The 18,701-nt window shown below is 28.2% G+C and overlaps 2 protein-coding genes across 6 annotated transcripts in view; both read right to left on the bottom strand.

Moving 5' to 3' along the window:
- The window catches only part of LOC130677784 (fat-like cadherin-related tumor suppressor homolog), a 220,038-nt gene that overhangs the window by 23,296 nt on the left and 178,041 nt on the right, over positions 1-18,701 (bottom strand). For all 5 annotated transcript variants that reach the window (XM_057484646.1, XM_057484642.1, XM_057484641.1 and 2 more), the window contains exons 4-6: positions 15,145-15,456; positions 11,138-11,199; positions 410-565 (exon numbers count right to left, since the gene is read on the bottom strand). In XM_057484646.1, the coding sequence (XP_057340629.1) occupies positions 410-565; positions 11,138-11,199; positions 15,145-15,456 (530 nt within the window). The remainder of the gene's footprint in view (positions 1-409; positions 566-11,137; positions 11,200-15,144; positions 15,457-18,701) is intronic.
- LOC130677785 (1-phosphatidylinositol phosphodiesterase-like) lies at positions 1,610-2,826 on the bottom strand. Its single transcript, XM_057484647.1, has 2 exons — positions 1,983-2,826; positions 1,610-1,911 (listed from the first exon to the last, which is right to left on the bottom strand). The coding sequence occupies exons 1-2, from the start codon at positions 2,734-2,736 to the stop codon at positions 1,703-1,705; spliced, it is 963 nt and encodes a 320-aa protein (XP_057340630.1). The 5' UTR covers positions 2,737-2,826; the 3' UTR covers positions 1,610-1,702.

The following is an 18,701-nucleotide window of genomic DNA, read 5'->3' on the forward strand; positions in this document are numbered from 1 at the left end:
TGACTATTTATAAATAGCCAGGATTAAATAAATGATTAATTGATATATTAAAAATAATAATAATTTTAATTAGGCTATTTAAGTTTTTTAATTAAAAGTTTTAATTAACGTGAGCATTTAAAGTCTAAAACATTTTTCCAATGTCATTTGGATGAAAATAATGCGTTTATTTTTTTTTCTTAATTGGGAGGATAATTTACAGAAGGAAAAAAGCGTTTTCTTCTTTAAAAGCAATAACTACTTGAATAATTTGTATGATACATTATTATTATTATTAAATATTAGTATAAAAAACTGTTAATCCAAAAAATTCTTTGTCGTCTACGGGGAAAACCAAAAAAAATAACAAAAGTAAAGCAATTTCCGAAAATAATAAAACTAAAAAAGTTAAAAGTTATAAATATTTTACCTGAAAAAGTGACTTGTCGATGTTGGGGGATGCTGGAATGCGAACAGTGTAGAATTTCTGCTCAAACTCGGGGCCATGATCGTTGATATCCTCAACTTGGACGATTACGCGAGTCGTCGAGGACAAAGGTGGCGTTCCATTATCTCTAACAGTGACCTGGAAAAGCAATAACATTTCATGAAAGGAACAAGCTTGATAATGTTTCATGCAAAATGGACAAGATCTAAATTGTCTTACTAATGTTACAATGGTTACATTATTAAAGATGTTTCATTTTAAAGTTTATTGCAATTTATAATTCATTTTTCACTTATTTTTATTGCAGTTATTTTTAAAGTGCTAATTAACTTATCGTATTTATAATTCGGTTTGCACGGAGAAATTTTTTTTGTTTAAAATTATATATAATAACAGTGGACTATTTTATGATCCTGAAGTTAACAATTAAGGGATTTTTTTTTTCAACAAATAAATAACAAAAAAAAAAAAAAAAAAAATGCACGTGTAGAAAATTTAAAAAACTATTGGTGCAATTTTCCAAAATACTCTTTTTTCTTCACAATTTATCGTTTTAAAAAAACCAAAAATTATTAGACGTCGGTTAACAGGTATGATTTATTTCAATATGGCTATAGTACTTTTTTAAAGAAGTTTTATTTTATTTCGCGATACTTATGTAGCCAACAAATTATGATCCTGCAGGATTTTATTAACTTCATGAAGTTAACAGACAATTAACAATTTTTGAATTTTTTTTCAACAATTTAATTAAAAAAAAAAAACTAAAAATATGCACATGTAGAAAATTAAAAAAACTATAGGTGAAATTTTTTGAAATATTTTTTTTTTTTTAATTTATCATTTTTTAAAAAATCCAAAAATTATTAGACATCGGCTAATTTCAGTATCATGACAAAGTTCGGTGTTACAGTGATACCATAGAATTTTAAACAATAATAATATCACCATGAACTGATTGTCAAATAGCGGAATTTTTATCATTATTAGGAAAAGGGTCGGGACAATGATACTCATAAATTTTTTTTTTTATAATCTTAGAACGTTATTTATTATTTTTGTTCAGAACTTAATTTTGAATACATTTTTTTTCTCAAAAAATAGATTTTTTGTGATTTGAAAATCTCCCTATTTTCAAGAAAATTAAAAAACTTTACGGTAATAAGTAAAAAAAACGCACGTAAAAAATTTTGATCTTCCAAATTTATTTTATTTTATTCACAAAAAAAAAAAAAAAAAAAAAATTTTTTATTTTTGCATGGTAATTTATTAAACTTAATGAGTAACGATGCTAGTAAAAAGATATTCCAGTATTGTTCCGACGGATAAATCAGTTTTTTGATTTGGTGCACTTGGTACAGTTTCATTTACAAGATTACTGTAATTAACAGTATCTATTAATTCTTGTCCTGGAAAATCAGCCAGTATAATAACTAAAGTATTGTGTGGATTACGAAAATAATTTCTCATCATGAAATTAACCCCTGTGTAAAAACAAAAAGAAAAACTCATTTTATGACTGCTTAAGTAAAATTAAAGAAATCAAAAAAATTACCGGTTGCTACATGCGCTGGGGTAATTAATTCCCAGGGATTATTACCGCTCAAATAATTTATATAGCACGGACTATAAACATTTTTCCTAAACATTTTATCTTGATTTTCTCTTATCAATTGTCGTTTCTGCAATAAACTATCAATTTTCCAAGTGTTCTGTACTTCGCACGGTGATAAAGGTGTCAGACAGCTTTGAAATCCGGTTCCAGTTGTAGTTAACAAAATTTGCCCGCGATGATAGTCAATATTATCCCAAATAGACCAATCCATGACTGCCAGTAAACCCAAATCATCGATATAATTTCTAAGAACTTGACATGGATTCAAACTGGAATTACGTCTTCTATATTCTTCTTGTAATAATACTATTACAAATTCATCGGGGTTATTGTAGAGAAAATTATTCACTTGTAGTATTGCATCACCGAACATGAGATTTAAAAATATAGGACCATGGTGCAAAGCAAATCTATTGTCTGTAATACGCACTCGTAGATCTAGGACCCGAATACCAGATTCTAGCTGTCGTTTTATCGATAACACTTGCGTCTGTGCAAATGGAAAATTTTTTGACGATGCTGAGTCATGTGTACCGATTAACGCTAATTTATTAATAGCCAATGAGCCTGGTAGTTCTGATAAAAATCGCTGTCTATTTTGAAACGGATCGTCGGGTGATAAAAATGTCGCTGGGTCCCCTGATTTAATTATTGAAATATTTAAAACCATAAGTAATAATTTCAACCAAAACATATTTATTTTTTTCAACGTTTATATTTATAATATTAATTGGAATTTTATTAAAATTTTAAATTTGAGGCGAAAATATTTATCCTTCCAAGACTTTAAATAAAATAAATTGAGCACTCACTGATTTGAAAGCCAACGAATTAATGACTGTATGATAATAATCTGCTTATATATATTTATACCTACTTGATCACACCTATTGCTCGTGATCACTAGAAAGCGAAATTATAAATCTATTTGAACTCATTATTACATTTCATTCTACCAAAAATAATTTTTAATCACCCTGATAAAAAAATAATCAAATTTATTTTAAATTCTTAATGATTTGAGTTATTAACTTTTAATTTCAAAAATAAAATCAATTAATTTAATAATTAAAAATGATAAGAAAAAAAATTAAATTTATTTTTAAATTTTTTTGAAAAATTCATTTTAAAGAAATTTTTTTATCTCACGTATGAAATTATAACGTAATAAATTACAATTTCAGAATATTAAATTTAATCCTCTTACTTTTGTCATTCTCAACGCGAAAGTAAAAAAAAAATTTCCTGTGCAAGTTTTGTTATAATTTAAATAAGTTTACAAAACTCTGTCCTATTTACATTCATTAAAATTTTAAAAATGAAATCCCGGTCTAGAATTTCACACTGCAAATAAAAAAAAAACCGGAATCGATAACGCGATTTAGGAATTTAAATTTTTCATTTGAAAAATTGTGACTACGACTGAATTAATGACATTAAATGAAATCAAATTAAATATATATTAGTGAAAATATAATGAGAATGACGATATTAAAATCAATGGGTGTAAGTCCGTGTTGTCTGCGTGGAACAATTTCCATATAAATTCATGGTTTCTCTCCAAGAGTTAAGACCACGACGTAAATCCCGTGTCTCCTAGGAGTTGAATCTTCTTCACGGATTCTGGCGTGACATTCTACCAGTAACATCTGCACTAAATTAGGGCTACCAAACTCCGTTTTATCTATCCTAACCATGAGCGAGAGCACTTTGCGGTATGGCTGTCGTGATGGCTTACATTGCTGCCGGGAGCTTCACTTAGAAAGCATATTAGTTCTTATATATATATACATATGTATGTATGTATATACAATTTAAACCAATACTTGATCCAGGTCTTAAACTTTTACCTCGTCTCCATAGGGATTAAACTCTATAAAATCTTGAGTGACGTTATAAATTTATTTCTACCACTTCTTGTCCGCGGGTCATTTAAAATAATGTCTGACTGATTACTCTGGATTAACTTTTGTGACGTTAATTATTTTTTTTTCCCCGACATATTCAAAGAAATAGTTTTTTTTAACCAGGAAGCCAAAAGGGATCGGAAAACGCTTACGAGAAGTAAGCACGCCAGTTAAGAGCTTACAGATAAACGTTATCCGTGCACGAAGGAACTACTTTCGTATTGTAGCTACTTCGATCGACTACTCAAACCTTCAGTTCACTTTTGTATGTGTATGTATGTGTACATAGAGGCCCTTTTTTGTGCAATGAAAAACGTAAAAAAGAACGTTGTAAATTAGAGGCGTAACGCGATCGCGATCTCTAAGATACCGAGAGCTCGCGTTTTATTCAACGACACGCGATGGCTAATGTATATAAGTGCGGTGCAGAATGTAAGAAAAAGGAAAAAGTCTCGTTTGGTTTCTGAATCTTGTAAAGAAAATTTTTTAAAACATACGGGTATGATGGCAAGGTCTGGATATGGAAGAAAAAGTGAGAGAAAGAGAAAGAAAGAAAGAGAGGAGTGGTATTAATATGCAAAGAGAAACGCCCGAAGAATCCCCTTCATTTATAATGTGAAAAATGCCCCCGATTAATAAGACGGGTGGTGCGGTCATGCTGGTGTTCTGAAGACGGTGCATAAGGTTTTGCGTCGATATATTTCTGCGCTGGTCTTATAATAAGTCGAGCCCAAAGGTAATGGGAGATAGTATAGGCACCAGACAAGATAAATAGTTAACCTGCATCACGGTTATACTCATTCATTTAAAACCCCGGATTATGGATAAAGCTATCTCGGTTTTACGGATTTACTTTAGTTAACTTAATATCAAGTGCGAGAAACAAAATTAATGTTTAGTAGATTATTTAAATATTGAATTAACTAAATATTTTAATTATCTAACAAACTTGCCTGACTTAAGATTCTTAAATTTTAATCAAAATTTATATTTTTTAACGCCTTAGATGCTGGGCGTGGATTTAACATATTTTTATAGTCTATAAAATTTGATGTATTACTGCAGGAAATTTCTACCCATAAGATTCATTGACTTTTAGGCTGATTAACTTTGATATTTATGTTGGAAAAAATTAAATCGTTGCCTATAGAGAGAGTGGGCAAAATGGCACATCAAAAAATTTTTTCAAAAATGGTCATTAATCATCAGTAATTACTTTTAAAATTTGTTGTAAGCAATTTCAGATGTCCGGAATTTATTTTTGAAAAAAATTTATTTTAACACGCTCCTGAAACCACCAATTTTATTAAAAATGTTTAAGAAGAAATTTTGCAGGCTAACCCATTTTTACCGTAAATTAAAAAAAAAATTGTTTTGATGGTAGTTGAAATATTTGTTTATTTTAATTAATTAAAAGAAAAAAGTATAAGATTTATTGACTTAATTTATTTAATTAAATTCGTTATCAATTTTAATAATTAAAAAATATTAATTAATTTCTAAGTATTAAACTTACATTTATAACTGTCATACAGTCTCAATTACTCTATTTTAAAGGTGTGTGGTCTGCTTGTATGTTTGTACAAGTAGTACTTGTGAACAAGAATCTAATGCTCGTTACTGGAGTATGTTCATGCATGAACAAGAAACATAATTACTCATTTTCTTCGGCACGATATACTTATTATTATTACTGTTATTATTATTATTATTATAATAATAATAATTATAATTATTGTTATTTTCATTACCATCGTTATTTTAATATTTTATATTTATTTTATTGTTGTGATTATTATTTAAAAACATCAAAAGTACATTCGACTACTCGTCATAAGCCTCTTCCCCTCAATCGGGAGTTTCTGAGTCTAAACAGCATCCCCTACTTAACCACTTTTTTTGAGTTTCGTACCAGACATCCCTTCATAAGCCTCCGTTAAAATTGTCTACATTATAAACTAACATTAGGAGCAAATATCAGAATAAATGATGAAAATTGCTACAATCGACTACCCGTTATAAGTCTGGTCTAGGGGACGTAGGGGAAATGTTTCTTGAAATTTCAGTCTTCACACTACCGTGCGTAGTTTTGTTCTCGACTACTCGTTATAAGCCTGTTTTATTTTATATCATTTTAAACGTCATATTTACGTTTTATTACATACGTCACTATCCCAATTTTTCTAGTGCTTATAGCGCTAAAATAAATACTTATCTTTTTATACTAATAATAATTTGAATGCAAAAAATTATAATGACAACGGTATTAATTACAGTAATGATAATAATAATTTTATTGATCAACATAATGATCAATAAAACTTTTAAATTGTAACGGAAGCTTTAATTGTAATTAATGATTACAACTATGAACAATAAATAATATTTTACTTAATACTGATTAAATTATTCTCCGCGAAACATCGATAGTAAATTTTCATCATTTATTTAGATATTTTATTCCTATTGTTAGTTTATAATTTAGACAATTTTAACGGAGGCTTATAACGGGATTTCTGGTACGTAACTCAAAAAAGTGGTTAAGTGGGGGAAGCTGTTTGGACTCAGTATCTCCCGGTTGAGGGGAAGAGGCTTATGAAGGCAGGCTTATGACGGGTAGTCGACTGTATCGATGTTTCGCAGAGAATAGTTTAATCATTACTAAGTAAAATATAATTTATTGTTCATAGTTGTAATCATTAATTACAATTAAAGCTTCTGTTACAATTTAAAAGTTTTATTGATCATTATGTCCATCAATGAAATTAATATTATCATTACTGTAATTCATACCGTTATTATTATAATTTTTTGCATTCAAATTATTATTAGTGTAAAAAGATAAGTATTTATTTTAGCGCTATAAGTACTAGAAAAATTGGGATAGTGACGTATGTAACAAAACGTAAATATGATGTTTGAAATGATATAAAATAAAACAGGCTTATAGCGGGTAGTTGAGAACAAAACTAAACGCACGGTAGTGAGAAGACCGAAATTCCAAGAAAAATTTTCCCTACATCCCCTAGACCAACTTATAACGAGTGGTCGACTGTAACTAAAAATTTATTGAATTTCATTTTGAGCGGGTCAAGTATTTGGCTGTTTTGTAAATCCAATTTCTATGACCGAGTACGAAAAGTCTAGTCGGAAAAGTAGAGTGAAGTAAAAGCTCGAGGCGTTTTCCTGAAACGACCGTGTAATAGAGACGCGCCGTTTCCTGTTTATGGCCGAAGAGAGACAAGGCGAGGTGTCTCCTTTGCTCTGGAGTGAGCATCCATTCAACCAAAGAAGAATCGTTGCTGGGAAATTCACTTGGAAACTAAACTCTATTCTACTCAATTCTATACTTTTCTCTATCTCTATCTCTCGTCGACGTGTTTTGTATCGAGTAACTAAGAAATGCTATCGTGTTTAAACTTTTGTGATCGAATCTGCGATTGTAAACTTGGCAACTTTTGTGTTTATGTATTTTGTTTCAAGAATGCTTTTGTTATGATTAATTATTTAACGCCATTAAAACTACATTCGCCTGTTTATAATATTCAAGTATTTATCAGAATAATTATTTAAGATCTTAAATTCTTAATGAAATATTTAAGAAGACTGTCGCTTATCAAGAGCATAGTAACGATTCATTAAATAATTGCACTTGAAAATTGATAATTTTAAATTCTATTGCAAATTCCATGAATTCATTATGCAAAAATGTTAATCACAAAGTAAACTCTTCTCAGCATTTAAGTGAAAAAAAAAAAAAATAAAACACTCAAGTAAATTCTTAAATAAATAAGAGCTTGATTTAAAATTTTCGTTCCTTTTCGTCAGTGAAAAATTGACAATGTGACCAAATTAATTTGCTAAGTGAATTAAACGTAACGTCAAACATGAGTCTTTGAATGCTGAATCGGCATTTCGGATAAAACGAGACTTGTGGGAATTCTTTTAAGTCTTGGTTGAATTCCATCTTGATTCTAAATTTTTTTCCTTTCTTTTTAACTTTTCCATCCAAAAGACTTAGCTTACTCTCTCTGTCTCTCCTTCTCTGTCTTTCTCTCCCTTTCTTCAGCACCTTATTTACTGAGCTTCTCTTCGGCCTTTATCCGACAGAGCATCAACCAAGAACGTTTTTTTTTGCCTCTTTTCATCGTCGTCATTTTACTTTTCAATCTACGCCCTAGACGATGTCATTTTCTTTCTCATTTCCAGTTTTACAATATTGGCAAGATCAACCTGGTTGCTCCTGCCTCCTGGCATCGGAGCTTAAAAGCTCACTAGTCGGTATAAGAGTACGCGAATTCAAAGTAATGGGTAACCTCTACCTGTTAAGAACCAGTTAGTTTACACAGAAGAGCAGAGCACAGCAAACTGTAGGAGAGTAGAGAGTAGAGTTAAATTCAATTTATCTTAACAAACTATCACGCAAAATGCCTCGGGACCTAATCTTGAGAATAATCAACTCCTTCCATTGAATTTCCGTTTTATGACGATACTATTATGAGATACACACAATTACATAGTTAGATAGTTTGTGTCACCGACGTATTAAGTTGTGACACTACATTACTGCTGCACATCTAGGTAAAACGAAGCCTTAGTGATGATAGATGTAATACGGGCATTGACATTTAATTCACCATCTAAATGTATGCTACGGAAGGTTTCCTTGATGCAATTATTACTAGAAAGTGGAAAATTATTATTATTTTCTTTTTTTCTGCTCTTCGCTCTCGTATTTTCTTCCGCTTTTCTGAGCTCACGACTAGCTTGATGTTGCCACTCATCACAGCACTTAAAACATTTTACGAGTTGCACCTTTGTACAATATGTTGTTAAAGCTTCTCAGCAATATCCATATAAATATGATTTTTTTTTTTTTATGCGCATATTTTATGCAACTAAAGTGTTAACGATATCTAGTGCAGGAAACTTGAGCTTCAAATTTTGTCTCATGTTTTTACTTTCAGGCATTAAACTTTTGAAACTTTAAATTAACTAACGTTGTTGTAAAAAATTTTCTTTCATATTTTTTCACTTTTTTTTCGAAATTATATTTTAGTAGTTGAGTTAATTTTTTAAGCAATTGAATTGGAAAAAATTTAGTGTAAAGTAAATGTTAGAATGAAATAGCAAAGTTTTAATTATATTTAAGTTTTAGTTAAAAATATCAAAATTTTAATTATTTAATTTACGTGGCGTAATTATAACTTTAGTTTGAGTTTAAATATTTAAAAGTTCCAACGCTCGGTATATCATTAAAATGTACAGTAGTAAATAATAAATGATTTTCAAGTTTAGCACTCTGTAGACGGTTGTAGAACAAATATAGTCCAGGTAAAATAGTTTCCGGGATTTTTTTTTTTATTTATTCATAAATTTAGTCATCATAATAATGCACGAGTATTCGGGACAATGAAAATAAAGTAACAAATTTAAACTAAATGATAACTTTTATTTCATTTTTAATGGAATTAAAAAAAATTAATTAACAAAAAATTAATGAAAATTTGAAAGGTAAAATAAAAAAAAAATTACCCGGGTCAAAAATAAAACTTGATTCAGGCTCGCTTCACCTTATTTTCTTTTGAAGTTATCGATTTGCCGACGATTTTTCGATAAGATGTCGACTTTTTCGACTCAAATTAAATTTTTTTCAACTTTTTGAACATTTTTCATCTTAATTTCAACTTATTCGTCTTTACTTCGAGCACGATAGTCATTCACCTTACGTTTGACTTGCTGAACCAAGTCGAAAAAAAGTTATTTATTCGCCTTACTTTCGCCTTAATATATAAAAATTATTTCATCTTAGTTTTGACTTTTTTGCCTTATAATTTAAGTCGAATAAGTCGAAATCAAATCAATTTCGACTTGATTTCGAATTTTTCGCCTTATGTTTCAAGTCGAAGAAGTCTAAACCGAGTTAATTTCGACTTGATTTCAACTTTTTCGTCTTAAATCGTGACTAAGTGAGCCAGTTAAGTCTAAACCAAGGCGAAAGCTCAATGTATTTCATATCTCTGTAAAAAAAAGTCAAGTTTGTCTTATGAAAAACGGCTCCAAATTTCGACTTGATAAACAAAGTCTAAATCAAGTCTTATTTTTGACCCGGGTATCAAAAGACAGCTATTTAATTTCGTCGTGTTTTTAAAGGCGATGCAGGATTACCTGCATGAAAATATCATATATGGTAAACATATATTAAAAAATACATGTTACAAATATAAATACATATGACAATACATGAAATCTTATATAGAACTATACATAAATTTTGGCCGATTTCATTATATTTCTATATATGTATTCTCTTATATGATTTCATATAATTTCGTATAACTTCAATGTATTATGTATATATATGAAAACTTAAAAGTTTTAATATATTAAAAATTAAATGTTATTTATATGTGGAAACAAATAAGAATACATGTATAATTAATTAATATATGGTACGATAAATGTACCATGTATTTAACTATATATATTTTTTGATATTTAGAACCATATAAGTCTCCTATATATGTAAGAATAAATAAAGCCTTTTCTCTCTCCTTCTCTCTGTTATAAGATTCAAACATTCTGTTCAAAATATATATATCAGTGTGCTAGCTTACAAATTAACATATATAATTATCATTATCTGCAATACATATATATGCTACCTCATAAGTTTACATATATAATTAATTATATTAAAACTTACTATATTATATATATAATGAGTTGTATATGTAGTCTACGGTTTCCATATAGGTACAGATATATGAAAATATATATAGTTTTTGGCCACTTATATGGTCTCATATTTATTATATATTTATTATAAATGGTATTTTCATGCAGGTAAATAAATAATTTAAAAAAATATCTGTATAGTACAGATTACTTTTAATGTAATATTAAAAAAAAAAAAGCAAAATCACTAATGTTATGCTGGATAACTTATGAACGGTAAATTTAATTCTATCGATAAGTCTATCCTCTTTAAAAAAGCCTATCTGTTCTATAATAACCTCCATCTAGAATTTCTTAAATAAATTATCGACAGAATAGAAAGTCAAAGGCTTATTTAACACTAAATAATATCAATAATAATTTAAAATAATAAATAATAATACTTAAAAATTCAATAATATGTAATGTATGTAAATATAAATTATGCAATGCTAGCATCAATACACTTACCTCGAGAATATGTTCAACTTGGTTTTCACGATCGAGTTTTCTGCCGCTGGTTGTAATCAGACCTGAAACACGCGATTTACACCAACATAAGTTACATTCAAATTAATAAATGGACTTTCTGTCAACTTTTTTAAGTCTCAGATATTTTAAAACTGATATTAAATTTATATACACAAACATTATATACACGCCATTTTGCAATTTAACATTATCGACTTGTAGAAATAAATGCATATTCAAATTTTATTTTTAGAAATTTTTCTTAAAAATTTTTGCTAAAATAGGGGAAGGGCGGAATAGGATAGGGTGGGCAAAACCGGGTACCCCCAAAATTTTATAAACAAGAAAATTGACTTTTTAAATATTTTTAAAACATTTCAAAATCACTTTTGTTACAAGCAAAAAAATAAATAATAAATTTTATTCGGATTTTCATTCATTTTTATTGTTTTAACAATAAAGCCGCATCAAAGAAGGTAATTAATAAAGAAAATAATATTGAAAGCGAAAAAGTATAAAAGTGATTCTCTAAAGAATATTGATATAAAAAAAAAATAGTCACTCTTGGTCTTTAAATTTAATTGTTTGAAATGATAAAATACGTCATCTTGCCATGTAGATATAGGTGCATGAGTAATACTTTAGGTTAATTCTTTCACATACATTGGAAGCCCACAAACACAAGCACAATTTTATTGTTTCAAACTATAAATACTGATGCGCTTATGATATACTTTCTACCATTTTAAGAAATTAATAATTACATAAAGTTATATATAAAATCAATTGCTCGACATTGAAAATTTTCTTTATCATACTGAACGTCTTTTTACTTTTTTACTATAAACTTTAATGTTCCAAACAGCGAATGTTGAAGCTGAAACGTTAAATTATTATTATTTTATTTTGTTATCTACCAAACAGTAATTTCGATCACTTGTAACATGATTTATTTACATATAAACTTTAAATTTCAATATTTAAATTAAGCTTATTATAATTTATTCTATAAAACTACGGAATATTACTGCTTGAAATGATATTAAATTATGACTACATTCTAAATTTTTAGTTATCAATTATTAATTTTTATAATTCATTTTTTTGAGTGTAATAAAATTGAGCATTATTTGCAACTTATTTTTTGTTAAACTTATTCAAAAATAGAGTGTTAGTCCAAAAATGTTAATGACTTTTATTTTATGATAAAAACTATTAAAAATTTATTTTTTTTCCTTTGTATCCAATATTCATGTAAAATTTAATTTTTCTTTATGTAAATTACTTTCAAAAAAATTTAATTTAGTCTAATTGATTTCAAATCCAGAAAATTTTTTTTTTAACTTTTTTAGAGGGCATCCCATTTTTCCCGCAAAAATGAAATTTTTTTTTTATTTACTTTGAGGATCATTAAAAAAAATAATTGCGTATTCGAGTCCTTGAAAACTTGGTATTTCTTTAAGTACCCCGTCTTGCCCCTCCCTCCCCTAATTTTTCGAAGCATTTAATTAAAAGGATTTCTAAATGCTCTTAATTTTTTTCCTCCTCTTACAATTTATGTACTTAAATTTTTATCGCTTGGTATTATTAAAATACAATCTATGAATACAATTATTTATGAAAATATAATAAGAAAGAAAGAATATGTAACAGGAAGTCATTTTATTCAGTGCAGCAAGTATCATTTATGAATAACAGCACGTGGCATCCAACATCTGTATATACAAATTCAATATATACAAAGAGAACATTTACCTTTCTACTCTCTTTATTCACATATCTTTATTTCTTATTGTTCTTTTTCATTTTATTTTCATTCTTTAATACGATATCAAACAGGAATTTAAAACAAATATGTCATGTACAATATTTTGTAATTTAAAAATTTATAAGAGTTAAAAGTAAGACCAGAGATTCAGACAGCTATCATACTTTTTAAGATTGTGAGGAAAGAAGATAGAAAAGTACTCGGCAAAATGGGAAAAATATATTTTTGTCTTCTGTTTTTCATTTAAAATATTTATAGAAAATTATTTTTTTGTCATGATAAAATTTTTTTTTTAAACTCTTTAAACAATTTTAGAAAGATAGTGATTTAAGTTTTAATTTAAAGAAATTTTACATAATAAAATTCAAGATTTAATTGTGAAAAAACAAAATTCTAAAATTTTTAAGAAAAAAAAAAGTGTGGAAATAAGTCCTGGTAATTTTTAACCTCTGTAAAATAATGATCCTAATATTGACAGACAATCAACAATTTTCTGATTTTTTTTTCAAGAAATTAATTACAAAAAACAAAAAAAACTAAAAATATGCACATTTAGAAAATCTGAAAAACTGTAGGTGCAATTTTTCCAAATATTTTTTTTTTACAATTTAACGTTTTGAAAAATAATCCAAAAATTATTAGATGTCGGCTAACTATGATACTGAAGTTAGCCGACGTCGAAAAATTTTTGGATTTTTTAAAAGACGGTAAATTATAAAAAAAAAATATTTGAAAAAATTGCACTTATAATCGTTTTAATATTCTACATGTGCATTTTTTCAGTTTATTTTTTTCTTCAAATTTAATTGTTCAAAATAAAATCCTAAAATTTTCAATTGTCTGCTAACTTCAGTATAATGCAAAATAAATGTAAAGAAATTTCAATTTAAAAACATTTAAAAATAAAATTTTTTTTTTTTCGTAGTCCTTTTTGCCTAGTCCTCTTCTATTTATTTTTCAACACTGCCAACTCTTATAAAAGTAATAAAAATTTAAAACAGTATGACTAGACATTGATTTCAACAAACAGATAAATCGATAAACAGTTACACGAGCTTTATATAAAAGTACTCTAACATAAAATTTGTTCGGCAATGTTGGACATAATGACGGGATTTTGTTTTATATAATAGTTTATCTATAGAAAACGGATTTTCTCGCGTTGTCGATCGTGATGTTGTGTTTGTAACAGCTGTTTGTACTCTCTCTTGGATGAACGACGTGGCAAATCGTTTTCCATGACACTATTGTCATAAAAATAAAAAAAGCTATCTGGTATTTTCATCATCTCGGTGATTGGTAAAAAACAAAAAAATTTATTGTCGAAAATGACAATACAGCGATAGTAATAAAAATTTAAAAACTAAAATAAAGCCGAGCGTCTGGATGGATTTTTTTTTTTACTGCAAGTAGATTTTCATTAACCGATTACCTGAGCTAGGATTTTTTTAGCGAGATTAAAAAATAGTTTAAAATAAAAAATAGCAAACTCGACTTTATTGAAAATTGATTCAGAGTTGTAGTAATCGTGATATTACGCTGTAGATAACGGTATTATAGTGTCTCGCGGCTTGCCAATAGTAAATTTATTGCTTTAGTTTTTACAGCAGCTGGAACTGCCATATTTTCTCCTGGATGGTCTCCATGATTTGACGCACCCCCGAGCAATGTATCTGCTTTTCCGAGAGACATTGTCGTCGACGGATTGTTTGAAATACCGTCGCAGATGCACGTCTGCTCGCTAATGGCGATGATTAAATTTTTTTTAATACCGTCCCTAAGCTAAATTAACTATTCCGCTAAAAATTTTTTAATAAATCCCGAATAAATAATATCTTTTTAATTTTAGAGATGAAAAATAATTAAGCCGGCAATAATTTTTAGCTAAATTACCTCGGAAATAATTAATTTTACAAAGACCCGTTAAATATGACGTTGCACTCGGAAACAATTTATTCTTATATAAATTTTCGTGGAGTTAATTATTTTTCCATTGATCCAAGTGCTGAAAATATTTAAAACTGTCTGAAAATAATTCGTTATCATTTTTTTTTTTGCAAACTAGTTCAAGTAATTTCTTACTAATCGACTTCAAATCCTCGAGAACCTTTGGAAATTATTTATTTAAATAAGTCTGCGTGTAATTATTTTCTTAATTAGAGTATTAAGTCTTAAGATGTTTTAAAAATGCAAAATTGTTTGCTTAAATAAATCCGATAGAAAAAATATTTATTCTTACCCGTGGTAGAGTTAATAAGAAAATATCCTTCAGGATTGCCACTGGTGATGGAAAAACTGAATTCCTGAGGTGAAATATCTCCATCGAATGCTTTTATTTGCACTACACTGACGCCAGCTGGTGAATTTTCCGGAATGGACGGATAATAAACGGGCAGTTGAGTAAGCGGGGTATTGTCGTTTTCGTCCAGAACTTGAACGTACATCTGCAGTTGTGAGCTTAATGGGACGACACCGTGGTCCTGTGCATACACGGTTAACCAATATCCCTCTTTTGATTCCACATCCAGTACAGCTTTGGTTCTCACATTTCCTAAACAATAAAATTTTAATTCAATTAGTAACTGAAACTTGTTCTTGTTCGCATAATAATTATAATTCCCAGTAATATTGTTAGACTTATTATAAATATTCAAATAATGACTACTCGGTTGTCAAATGTGCGGGCAGGAAACACTAAATTTCCAGAGTTCTAACCACTGGGCGAGCAATTTTGGATAATTCAAAACCTGTAGGCGAACATAGCGAGCAACTGCACGATTGCCTGTGGCTATGTTTAGTTGTTATTGTTAGTTGGAATATCAGAAGCAAACTATACTAGGATAATGATAGAGGACAACTAAATTGGGTCTGCACAAAATACAACTAATTTTATCGTCGCTCTTCGTGAGATTCGACCCGCACTTATCATTAGTTCCCTTCAAAAACGTCTACCAAAACTCACAGTAACTATAGGACTTCGTTAATTCGCGTTACAAAATTTTTCGGACATAATTATAGTTTTTTTTTTTATTTTGAACGAATCGAGACGGTTGATTGCTTATTTTTTAATTTAAATTTATATCGAGATGAAATTTTCGAGGTGTTTATGAGATACCAGAGGCAAAAAAGTTAAAAAATATGTATGAAGATTTCAGCGGCCGGAAAAGAGGAAAAAAGCTCAACACAATTGCGGTATCATAAATAATTCAGGATAGGGGGATTTCATGGTTTTTGATAGTGTCAAACGGTTATCGAGTGAGCCTGGTTTGACGCGAATAGAGCGGTGTGTAAGATGAATGAAATGAGTTTAAAAGTTGTCGGAAAAGTTTTATTATAATTCATGACTTTGACATTGAGTAGTTTACCTTTTCATCGAGAGAATTTAACTATTCGTGAAAGTTTTATGATAATATATTTAACGTTAAATTTCATCACTATCGTGTATTAATAATAATTTTGTTTAACATCAATTTTCGTTATAAATAATTTATAGTAATGTAATAAATGATTTATGGTTTTGTTATTATTGTATACAAAAGTTTTAAATAGTTGATAGACGCAGGAGATTGAGTAAAATAAATTGTAGGTAACTCAATTTCCAACAAAATGAATACGATTTCCTGGCGAGACAGGAAAGGTTATGCTCGAGTCTTATGCTTTTAGACTTTATTTCATTTATGTCACCAATGAAAATGTTTTCCTTTTATTGCTTTAAAGATTTTTATTTTTAATTCCTTATTTTCATAACAAAACTTTAGAATTTATTATATTTAATAAAAAAAGTTAATTTTTTTTCAAATTTTCAAAATTGATGTCCTACAATTTTTACTACAGTCGACTACCCGTTATAAGCAAGGTCTAGGGGATGGAGGGGAAATTTTTCTAGGAATTTCAGTCTTCCCACTACCGTGCGTTTAGTTTTGTTCTCAACTACTCGTTATAAGCCTGTTTTACTTTATATCATTTTAAACGTCATATTTACGTTTTGTTACATAAGTCACTATCCCAATTTATCTAGTGCTCATAGTGCTAAAATAAATACTTATCTTTTTACACTAATAATAATTTGAATGCAAAAAATTATAATGACAACGGTATTAATTACAGTAATGATAATAATCATTTTATTGATCAACATAATGATCAATAAAACTTTTAAATTGTAACGGAAGCTTTAATTGTAATTAATAATTACAACTATGAACAATAAATAATATTTTACTTAATAATGATTAAATTATTCTCCGCGAAACTTCGATAGTAAATTTTCATCATTTCTTTTGATATTTTGTCAGTTTATAATTTAGACAATTTTAACGGAGGCTTATAACGGGATGTCTGGTACGAAACTCAAAGAAGTGGTTAAGTAGGGAAGCTGTTTGGACTCAGTAACTCCCGATTGAGGGGAAGAGGCTTATGACGGGTAGTCGACTGTATTCAATTGAATTTGAAATTTTTTTGCTTAGTGTATGCGAGGCAAAATAAAAAAGGACTTTTTTTTAAGTGTTCGGTGAATTTTTTTTAAATTTCAATACATAAATTTAATTTTTATTTGAGAATAAATCGATTTAATTAAAAAAAGAAAAATGATTTTCAAGAAAAATTAAAAATTTCAGTAAGTATTGTATTGTAAATTCCATAAATTCTTATAAAATGCATATGGTTTTGATGAAAAATTCACTACATTCTCTAAGATTTATAAGAAATTTTTTAACAGTATTAGTTTTTAATAAAAATCTCGATGTGGTCACTTTGCTCCACATCTCAATCAAACAAATAATTAACTTGTATATAATTACAGTAAATTAGTTTAAGTATTTATATAATATTAAAATCATATAATATTTTCGTTATTAACTTTCAAATTGTATGACGCCATTAAAATATTTCAAATTGAAACCGCAGGATAAAAAATTTTAATTAACATTTTGCATAATGTTAATCAGTAATAGTAACATAGACACATTTATTATCAACTAATAATTAGATTTATTATGTAACGAGAAAATCAAGACCTAAAATAACAACAGTTTCGTAATATCGTGACTAGCTAATTGGGTGCTGCTGTTCAAGCTTTGATTTGCGGCTTCAAATTCGAAATAATTAACAAGGCGAGAAAAGCGACCATCGTAAATACCTTTGATCGATCTTACTTTATCAAATTCCCTTCTACAAAACAACCACATCACCTACACCCACACTTACATCTACTCCTCGTAGCCTTACTAGCAAATAATTCCTCAATTGGATTTTGTATAATTATACCCAACCTGTTTAATAATTCGTTAGAGTACTTCAGTCTATAAATTATTTATTATTTTCTATAAAAAAGATGTGTAACAAATAATTTTTCGGATGTTGCGGGTACACAGTTAAAAATTTTGGTTTATTTGTGTCAAAAAATTATCCAGTTAAATTTTTTGTGTTAATTTTCAACACAGAAATCTGTTAATTCAACACAAACCGTTTGTGTTATTTTTTATGTTAAATGATTAGAAAATCTGTAATGTAAGACATTTCTTGTGTTATTCGTAAATTAACACAAAATTTGTGTTGTTTAGTTAAACACTTCCGCGCGTTTCTTCATTAATATAACAAAGCAAAACATTGTAGCTGCATTGTCTGCAAGGAAACTTTGATTATAATTCATTTACAATTAAATATAATCATAGATAACTTTCATATTTTTATGATTAGATACGATGATTTTTTATTCTCATTTTACGGGAGGATAATTCATAGCTCCATTTTTTAGAAAAATCACAGAAAATCGAACTAATTTTTTGCTACACGGAG

Source organism: Microplitis mediator, chromosome 11, assembly GCF_029852145.1.
Source record: "Microplitis mediator isolate UGA2020A chromosome 11, iyMicMedi2.1, whole genome shotgun sequence".
Lineage (NCBI taxonomy): Eukaryota > Metazoa > Arthropoda > Insecta > Hymenoptera > Braconidae > Microplitis > Microplitis mediator.